Source organism: Sinocyclocheilus grahami, unplaced genomic scaffold, assembly GCF_001515645.1.
Source record: "Sinocyclocheilus grahami isolate Dianchi unplaced genomic scaffold, SAMN03320097.WGS_v1.1 scaffold154.1, whole genome shotgun sequence".
Classification (NCBI taxonomy): domain Eukaryota; kingdom Metazoa; phylum Chordata; class Actinopteri; order Cypriniformes; family Cyprinidae; genus Sinocyclocheilus; species Sinocyclocheilus grahami.
The window spans coordinates 425,392-436,330 of record NW_015505333.1 but is presented as its reverse complement, the minus strand read 5'-3'; the positions used below and the strand labels follow the sequence as shown (position 1 = coordinate 436,330).

General features: G+C 35.6%; 1 protein-coding gene across 1 annotated transcript in view; it reads left to right on the top strand.

The window, feature by feature from the left end:
* Window positions 1–10,939, top strand: part of adgrl2a (adhesion G protein-coupled receptor L2a) — an 81,814-nt gene that overhangs the window by 25,597 nt on the left and 45,278 nt on the right. Inside the window, exon 3 of the mRNA XM_016282101.1 lies at window positions 4,426–4,535. Coding sequence (XP_016137587.1) covers window positions 4,426–4,535 — 110 coding nt within the window. The remainder of the gene's footprint in view (window positions 1–4,425; window positions 4,536–10,939) is intronic.

Here is a 10,939-nt window from a genome sequence, read left to right as displayed (position 1 = left end):
GCGCCCCGCCTCGGTGCCTTTCTTCCCGGAGGTGCATGAGGAGCTCAACAGGTCGTGGACGGCACCTTTTTACTGCCGGAAACTGATTTGCTGGATCCTCCTCCCTCACCACCCTCGATGGTGGGGCAGCTAGGGGGTTACAAGGGTCCCCCCGGTGGAGCGGTCGGTTGCGATGCAGTTGTGTCCTAATACCGCCTCCAACCAGCAGGGAGAACCGTGCCTCCCCTCCCGGGTCTGTAGGTACTCGACTGGCCAGCGATGCCTATACGACTGGTGGAGAAGCTGCCTCCACCTTACACGCTACGGCGTGATTGCAAGTGCACCAGGCCATGGTACTGAGGGACTTGCACGAGGGTGGTCACGACCTGGAAGTTCGCAGAGAACTCCGCACTGCGGCGGACCTCGCACCACGAGCGACGAAGGTTATGGCGCTGTCTCTGGGTCATGCGACGTCCACTATGGTGGTCTGGGAGCGCCAATTCTGGCTGTGACTGGTTGACATGCGAGAGGTGGACAAGACACGATTCTTGAACGCCCCCGTGTCCCAGGCCGGCCTGTTGGCGACACGGTGGAGAACTTGCCCAGCGGTTCTCCGCTGACCAAAGCAGACTGCGGCCTCCAGCAAAGCTCTGCCGTGGAGCCGGTCGCAGGGCAGCCGCCCCGCCCGTCCAGGCCCCCACCAAACCTGCGATTCAGTCGCCCGGCGTCTCCCCCTAATTTCAGTGGCATCCGCTTCATTACAGTGAAGGCGGCCGATGGTCCTGTCTTGCGGGCGGAGGTCGCAGTCCTATTGGCGAAGGATGCGATAGACAACACAGTGACCGTTGCGTACATCAACTGACAAGGTGATCTGCGCTCCCTTCGCTTATCGCAACTCGCCCACCACCTCCTCCTCTGGAGTCAGAAGCATCTGAGGTCGCTTCGTGCTGTTCACATTCCTGGGCTGCTCAACCGGGCAGCCGACGAGCTGTCCCGAGCTGCGCTCCCAGGAGAAATTCACGGCAACCCGTCAAAATAAAAGTTTGGTTTAACTTGAAGGCATTGCGGCAAAAAATATATTACTATTGTTCAGTAGAATATACGTAATAGGCTGCTACTACTACTAAAATGATTAAAACCTTATTTTTAAAGAATAATCATACAATATTTCTTCAATGTTTTAATTTTAATATTAAATGACCTTTATTTTCCAAAAAATTAAATTTGTTTAATTTTCATTACTTAAAAGATAGATTAAATGAATGTTTTATGCCTTAAAAAATGTAAATAAACAACACAGAATGTCTGAGCAAAAAATCATAAGGCTATTGTAAGAATAAATGAAACTTGTTTTTATGCTTTCAAACAATTAGACATGCTAAAACAGAATTTGGTAACAATAAAACAAAGTTGGAAAAAATTTAACATTTCATAGGGCCCTAAACATGTAATTTTAGTTAAACTTTTAATAAATTGATGTTAAATTGTTTAAGTTTCATGATTTTAATTAATTAGATATGCTTTTCGATTAATACAATTGAATTTAACCATTAAAAAGGAGTCCAGAAAAATAAAAAAAATAAAACCTAGGGGAAACACTGTGATGTGTTATATACTTTATATAATGTTTTTATAGATATGTATCACTGAATTACTAATATCAACAATCAAAGCAGCCTCCTGTCAACCATGTTCTGGTAACATACTGAATTTGACTGTAAAACCGTGTCAAGTTTAGTTTGCTTTGAGCTCCTTAACTAAAACCGAATGTGAATAGAGATAGATAGATATTTTCTTTCCCTTGGGCATTTTTAGTTCAGATTTTTGCCATACTATTGTTTTTCTTTAATGAGTGAAATTTTGACTGTGAATGTTGTGATATCTTGAAAGCGTTGCTTTGGTGAGTGTTCAGAGTTTAGGAGGGAGCGATCTGTCTAATGAGGGGTGCCCTGTGAAAACGCCTGACGTGTGACTGTGGTGTGAAGAGCAAACACCAACTGTCAGTTAACAGGAACACCATGAAAAACTGTATTTGGACAGTCTTTCCACATTTGAAAATGTATGAATGCCATTGGATTAGAAACAAAACTTTAAACCAAAGTGTCACTTGTAAAAAAAAAAAAAAAAAAGGCAGTAAACTGGGCTTGGAATTAGTTGTTTAAAAGTCATTGCAAAAATGACATTAAGAATGACATTTTATCAATACAAAGCAATAATAAATTAAAATAAATTAGTGAATCGTAGTTATTTTTTCGAGAGCTTGCTTGCTTATTCATTCATTCATAAAAAAAAAACAAACACTTACACTGTATCAAGGCAAGCTTTCTAAAATAAGAAAACTTTGTTAGCCATTATTTTGACTCCAGAAGTTATTATTAATCTTTTCTCTTTTTTAAGATAATTTGTGATCATAATTTATTCATATGGTACATTATGCAAATGAACCGCACATTGTGACTGAATGAAATATGAATGGGAACAGTCTCCTTGCAATGCAACTACAAATAACCAAACAACCAATCGCCACATTATGGCTCCAGCTTTGGCCGTGTGTTATAATTTTAGATCCATAATTCATTTATATGGGTAAACATGCTGATATTCTCATCTGTTACCACATATGAGTGCTCGTTAATAAAGAAACTCCCATATGAGGGACGTGTTTTTCAGCAAAGCTCGTGTCTATGTATAAATTCTCATCTTCAAACATGACCGCTGGGAATTCACAGCTGTGGACGGAGCAGCACTCTGTTCCACGTGCTTTGCTGCTTTTACGAGAAAAAAAAAAGTCTCCACTTGTTTATTAGCAAATAGAACATAAGACAAATGAATTGTCAGAGTCACATGCTGAGGTAAAGAGAAATTACATAGAGATGCTACCCCAAGGCCAGGTCAGAAAAACTCCAGCAGGCTAATTCACCCCCCGCGCTGCGCTAACAGTAAAACATGCTCTTTATTCCCAAACCGAAGACCTTTGTTTCCAGATTATTTTCCTCTAAATTAGAACAATCATCCTGCATTTTCCTCAGAAACTGTGAGATGATATAGCATGCATACAGCATACAGCAGTCTTTCATGTTTCAAATCTACAATAATATTCTGGTGTATATAAACACCATTAGTACCAAGGTTCTGTATTTTTTATTTTTTTATTAATCTTATAATATTACATATACTTTTCTTTATGAAGGAAAAATGTCACAGTTTCCACAAAAAAAAATGTTAAGCAGCAAAAACAGTTTTCTACAGTAATAATAAAATTGATTCTTGAGCAGTAAATCAGCATCTGAAGGACCATGTTACACTAAAGAGTCGAGTAATGGCTGCTGAAAATTCAGAATAGCGTCACAGGAATACATTAAAATGTAAAATACATTAAAATAGAAATCAGTTGTTTTAAATTGTAATAATATTCACATAATATTTTTACTTTCAATTTTACTGTATTTTTCATCAAATAAATGCAGCCTTATATACAAAATAAATAATAAATGCCGTGATTTAAAAAAAAAAAAACATTAAAAATCAACATTTTTGTTTTGTTTCGTTTCGGGTTTTTTTAAAGCACAAGTACAGTAATGTTTTTTTTTTTTTAGAACTAGAAAGCCTTTCTGGTTCTAAAATGAATTTATCCAGCGAACAGCAAAGGCGCAGACCTCAGGAACAATGTGACACCGATGGACGATACTGCCCCTACTTTTCCAACATCTCACTGTACACTGTGTCTGTAAGCCATGAGATCATTTCTGGACTTTATCTTTTATTGATGTGCTTAATTTTAGTTCCTAGAGCCCACATAAACCACCTTCTGCATGACTTCCTGTTAAACAGGCAGTGGAGGGATGGTTAGTTCATTCCGAGTGAAATGGCATATAGTGAAAATTAATCCATCATAGGTACAATCAGCCTGACCTCAGGGGGGATTCATACAGATGTATAACTCATGTGCTGGCATGTATGAACACTCAGAGGTGAGGCTGTTTATCTTTGTCATTGGGTTGAAAAGGACCACTTTGGCATCTATCCGCTCCGCTAATTCCCGCCGTCTTTTATCTGGCTCCTGCTCTGGGCCACCATCCGTCCGTCCATCAGCTGTGTGCACGCTCGCTCTCAGTTTGATGCTATTGTCCTCACAGATGACTGATGAAGAAATGTTCAGGCTTCAATACAAGCATTTTTTACCACAGAAAATGTTTTGTTAAAACAGACACAGTACCATCATGCAGACATTCATAATTATTTTCCATAGTAATATATGTTTCCACTGTATCAACTCCACATTCTGTTGATACAGCTTTTATTCAATCCAGAGCATTACTTTATACTCTGGTGCAAATAGTTTTCTTTTCTGTTTCACTCTTCTGATTGCTTGCATTGCAAAATCTACATTTTTGTTGACATTTTCACTCTTCTGATTGCTTTGTATCTTTCTCTCGCTTCGTCCAGGTGTAACAACAGAACGCAGTGCATCGTCATCACCGGACCAGATGTTTTTCCTGACCCCTGCCCAGGAACATATAAGTACCTTGAAGTCCAGTATGAATGTGTTCCCTACAGTAAGTATGAGCCGTCTTTTTAAATATATACATTTTTTTTAATGTTACTCCTTTATGAGCGTGCCTTAAAATGCATTTCCCCAGGATTCAGTTTTTTGTCCACGATAATACAGTGTTTATAAAACATGTACAGTAGCCACTTTTTCAAGTTTTGTCATTTTACAGCATTAACAATGGATTTTGCTTTTTTGCAACTGATTAACAGAAGAAAAAAAAAAGAGTTTTAATGTCAAAGGTGAAACAAATGCAGCATCCACTAAAGAAATGACACACCTAAACCATCACTGGCACAGCCAATTCATTTTCAAAGTCAAATTTAAATAGATCACTTGTGAGTAGTTAAGTGGTTTCATTTGATTGTAGTATAGATACAGCTCTATCTGCAAGGTCTAACTTCTGGTGAGTCATTATTGCAGAAATTTGCTGACTCCAAGCAGTGAAAGTGAATTGTAATTGAAAAGCAGAAGGCAGGGGATGGATACAAGAAGACTTCCAAGTCATTGAATATCCCTTGGAGAACACTTAAATAAACAATTAAGAAATGGACAGAGTATGGCACAGCTGTAAATCTACCTAGACCGTCCTCAAAAACCAAGTGACCATGCAGGACTGGTGAGAGAGACCACCAAGAGACCAATGATTTACTATCATTACCCAATGATAGACTGTGCATACAGCAACCGTTGCCTGGGTGCTTCTCTACTTTTATGAGACAGAGCCAAAGATAAAGCTACTGTTGTTAAAAAAAAAAAAAAAAAGAAGTGAAACGATATCTTGTTTGCAGTTCGCCAGAAGGCATGTGGGAGATTTTCAAACCAGGTGGAAGACGGTTAAAATTACTCAATTTGTACGCTTACATGAAGGGGTGGATATGCATTTAAAATAAATGCAATATATTTTGACCAAAAAAACAAATGTTGCTATATATAATATTAATTCTAAAATATTTTAATTTATTGTAGAAATAATATTTTGCTGTGTTTTTATAAGCAAATATGTACAAAAAAAATTACTATTATTACATAAAATAATTATTAAATAAAATTTTTTTTTTATAAAATAATAATAATATACTTTTTATAGGCACTGTATTATCAATATCAGTGTTTGCAAGACAGCATTATATAATAATCTGCAATGTATGGCAGTTATGGCATTGTCGCAATATTTGTGGTTAGTCTTCTTTACTGCGTTTATTCACCTACTGAATTCTGATGTTTCTTTCTTGCTATTTAACCATATTTAACACTATTTAACCACTTTTACAAACTGTGCCGTTAAAATGAGACGAGCACGAGAGTCACAAAAACAGCAAAAGTGTCTTTGATGCGGCATTTCATTTATGGCAAATCTAAGCTTAAAACTTAAAACCCTATTTGTTTGCTGCCTTGCAAGAACTGCTATTTCCTTGAGAAAATAAATTGTTATTCATGTTTTCTTATAATGCAATGCTTCATTCTAATGATACACAGTTTTTAGTGTTTGATTTGTATCCCGAAACCTTGTGCAGGTGTGATTGTAGTGCACAGAGCTGGGTTTAAAATGCTTTTAACTGCCTTGTTTAAATCTGACATTGTTTCATAAAAACTAAAATATAAGCTGTTAAATGTAAACCATTTCCATGTGCTTTTCTCCCTGTGAAATGTTACTTTTTAGCAGTCTTTCCTCTATCAGGAACATTACAGCAATACGCACTACATGAATGCAAAGTGACATTCTCTGACGTCCAGTCTTTGCACCCATAATTGCTCAGAGACAGACCTGCATGATTTTCTTGGCTTTAAAAATGATTCAGTGTTATGCCAACTACTAAACAGACCAAAGATGTTTTATTTTTCTTTAGTGTGTGATCACTGTGAAACCGCAGCTATACGACTGTCAGAAAACACAAATGATTGCACATGGATCTAACATGAACAAACTCCAAACAAACGCCTCACTTCTATTCTCAGATTTCCCATTACATTAAGAGTATGGATTGTTTTGCTCCATTAAACAATTAGATAGTAATATTATTCTCTGATTGAATTGTCTCGTCTTCTCAGAGAATGTTTCCAGAGACTTCACATACTAGACGGGGTCCTCTGCCGCACATTTCCCACCACAATCCCAAAATAACAAAGGCCCGCTGGATTTTAGTGCTTAGTATAAGTTTAATCTCCATCCATATCTATGGGTTATTGAAGTCAAAATCCCACACGCAATTTTAAAAGCTGTTTTTTCACAAAGTATCATGTTTTTCAGCTTTTCTCCAGGAATATCTGTGTTTGATCACATTTCTTCTCTGTTGCGAGCACCTTCACAGAATATGTTTTTGTGTTGTTTTTTGTCTTAATGTTTTTGCATTACCTCCTCTAGGCATTTCCAGGCGGTCTGTAACAGTTTTATTTATTAATCACAGTTTGACTCCCTAGGATGCCAGAGCCCTCATGTCACCCTCAGGCTGCTGAATGCTGTTTATTTTTATTTTTTTATTTTTTTAACTTGAAGTCATTTTCTTATTTGGTCTTGTTTGGTTGCAACAGTGGAATGTGCATGATGTTCTTTGGCCACGGTATCTCAGAGAACTGGATTTGTCCTGGTATTAAGTGTACTGGATACTCTGAGATCCGTCCAGAATGTTTTGGCTGACTAAACTAGAAATGATTTGTGATATTTAGAAATGAATAGAAATTATTTTTGGATGGATGTCGCTATAATTTCATTTGTTTTAACCTACCTCATTAGCAACCTGGTTGCTATTAGTAACTATGAGGATTAACTTAATTCTTATTAGATTTTTGTAATGGGCAAAGGCTATTTATTTATTTGTTTGTTTCAACCTAATATTCAGTTTGTGGGTGCAAACTAATGACACTGCATGATCTCCAGGTGAATCTGATGTAAACATGTCCAGAATCTTAGTTCAAATTCAAATATGCACAAAATTAAAACAAATAAGTAATTTCCATAAAGAAACTAATTTTATGGACCATTATGATTTTTTTTTTTGCATTATAATATTATTTTAAGGACAATTAAGCACATTTCCTCACCAAAATTATTATTACTGTAATGCATCCAGATTTTTTTTTTCTCTTTGCAATTATCATTATCCTCAAAGGTGAATCTCATTAGATTGTCATTACTGTAATACAGTATTTTTATTATAGTATTTCTTTACTAAATCAGCATAAAGACAGCACAAATTACTATTATAACTAAACTGTGCATCATAAGCAATTACACTTACAATGTCATTATTTATAATGTAAAATATTATCAATAAAAAAAAATCACAATGGTCCTATATACAAATATCTTTTATTTTCTGCAAAATATATTTTATATTATGTCTTCTTTCTTTGTCATTTTTTTTGGTGTTCTGGACAGGTTTCTTGAGATTCATTCATATGCTAAACAGAGCTCCTGTAGAAAATAGTGACTTCCATGAAAAAGAACACAGTGCTCAGTGTCTCCTGGACATTGTGGCCACAGAATGAACACCAATAGTAGATCGATCATAATAAGACAAGAAGGAAATCTGAGAAATGTAGCTTTAGATTGTCAGAAATGTTGAAATGCTGAAGATGGCCTTCATGAGATAAAACTTCTGAAGACTGTCAAGATTCTGTTTAAATGTCTGTCTATCTGTCTGTCTGTCTGTCTGTCTGTCTGTCTGTCTGTCTGTCTGTCTATCTCTCTTTTTCTTTATCTGGTGCTATGGAAGGATTTGGAGGGACAGTGTATTGGCCCGGACAAACCCATGACGATAAGAATTTCTTGAGAACTGAGCCTTTTAAAAAAAAAAAACCTTAATAGCAAAATATCCTTCTTGACTAGTAAATTAGCTTTAAATCAGCATAAATACAGCACAAATTACTATTATAACTAAACTGTGCATCATAAGCAATTACACTTACAATGTCATTATTTATAATGTAAAATATTATCAATAAAAAAAATCACAATGGTCCTATATACAAATATCTTTTATTTTCTGCAAAATATATTTTATATTATGTCTTCTTTCTTTGTCATTTTTTTCGGTGTTCTGGACAGGTTTCTTGAGATTCATTCATATGCTAAACAGAGCTCCTGTAGAAAATAGTGACTTCCATGAAAAAGAACACAGTGCTCAGTGTCTCCTGGACATTGTGGCCACAGAATGAACACCAATAGTAGATCGATCATAATAAGACAAGAAGGAAATCTGAGAAATGTAGCTTTAGATTGTCAGAAATGTTGAAATGCTGAAGATGAGATAAAACTTCTGAAGACTGTCAAGATTCTGTTTAAATGTCTGTCTATCTGTCTGTCTGTCTGTCTGTCTATCTCTCTTTTTCTTTATCTGGTGCTATGGAAGGATTTGGAGGGACAGTGTATTGGCCCGGACAAACCCATGACGATAAGAATTTCTTGAGAACTGAGCCTTTTAAAAAAAAAAACCTTAATAGCAAAATATCCTTCTTGACTAGTAAATTAGCTGTTTAAGTTGTTTGGTATGTTTATAATGCATTACCATTTCAGCCAACAACAACAACAAAAAAAGATCTTTAAGATCTGAAATCTGAATGTAAATTCTTTAAAATCTGAAACCTTTTTTTTTTTTAATTGGCAGTTTTATGTTTACAGACCTGGAAGGCAGATGATCAACATAATGTATTAGCATAGTAATTTATTAAAAGCAATTAAAAATATATTCAAAATTGCCAAATAACAATTATCTTACCGTTTATTTAGAATTCACTATAATCTTTTTAACCATGGACAAGTCAGTATATTTTGGAAGTGACTGTTATTCAGTGGAACAGGAACAAAAAATGGTGAAAAAAAGAAGAAAAAACTACACTTGTAAATTAGAGATGAAAGATGAATTCTTTACTCACTGCTGTGTCATTCCAAACTGTTCCATTCCCATATGAATTCTGTGCAACACACACACACAAAAGTGAACTTTAAAGAACATTTTGTCCACTCATTTCAGTTTAATTAAAGTGAAAGAAGTCAACTCTGATATGACAAATGTTCACCATAAATAGTATAATAAAAAGCGGTTCATATGATGTGTGCTATACCGTATCTCAAGTCTTTTGATAGATCTGTGTGAGAAACAGACCAAACTATTATATACAAAGTTAATATTGTTAGATAAAACTTCTGAAGACTGTCAAGATTCTGTTTAAATGTCTGTCTATCTGTCTGTCTGTCTGTCTGTCTATCTCTCTTTTTCTTTATCTGGTGCTATGGAAGGATTTGGAGGGACAGTGTATTGGCCCGGACAAACCCATGACGATAAGAATTTCTTGAGAACTGAGCCTTTTAAAAAAAAAAAACCTTAATAGCAAAATATCCTTCTTGACTAGTAAATTAGCTGTTTAAGTTGTTTGGTATGTTTATAATGCATTACCATTTCAGCCAACAACAACAACAAAAAAAGATCTTTAAGATCTGAAATCTGAATGTAAAATCTTTAAAATCTGAATCTTTTTTTTTTTTTAATTGCCAGTTTTATGTTTACAGACCTGGAAGGCAGATGATCAACATAATGTATTAGCATAGTAATTTATTAAAAGCAATTAAAAATATATTCAAAATTGCCAAATAACAATTATCTTACCGTTTACTTAGAATTCACTATAATCTTTTTAACCATGGACAAGTCAGTATATTTTGGAAGTGACTGTTATTCAGTGGAACAGGAACAAAAAATGGTGAAAAAAAGAAGAAAAAACTACACTTGTAAATTAGAGATGAAAGATGAATTCTTTACTCACTGCTGTGTCATTCCAAACTGTTCCATTCCCATATGAATTCTGTGCAACACACACACACAAAAGTGAACTTTAAAGAACATTTTGTCCACTCATTTCAGTTTAATTAAAGTGAAAGAAGTCAACTCTGATATGACAAATGTTCACCATAAATAGTATAATAAAAAGCGGTTCATATGATGTGTGCTATACCGTATCTCAAGTCTTTTGATAGATCTGTGTGAGAAACAGACCAAACTATTATATACAAAGTTAATATTGTTTCAAATGTTACAAAGTTAACATACAGCATCATTGTAATTGCATGAAAAAGAGTGATATTATTCAAAAGTATGTGTTCCACAAAAAAAAGAAAGTCAGGTGTATTTGGAATGACATGACTGGGTGAGTAAATTGCTCTTTTTCATCAGGAAATCGTAAAGTAACCTTAGAAATTACAGACGCGTGATTTTCAAAAGTAAAAAGCACCAGCCTGCCAATCACCCGCTGCCACCCTGATCTGGACCGAAAAGAAACATGAAAATATGTCCTTTTAAAAAGTAAGAATATGGAAATTGAAACCGCATACTGCCGTAGTGGACTATTCAAGTGTTCATATAAAGCCTAGAAGGGCTGACAAGAACTCTGTGCTTGGAGAGGAACTGTAGAGTT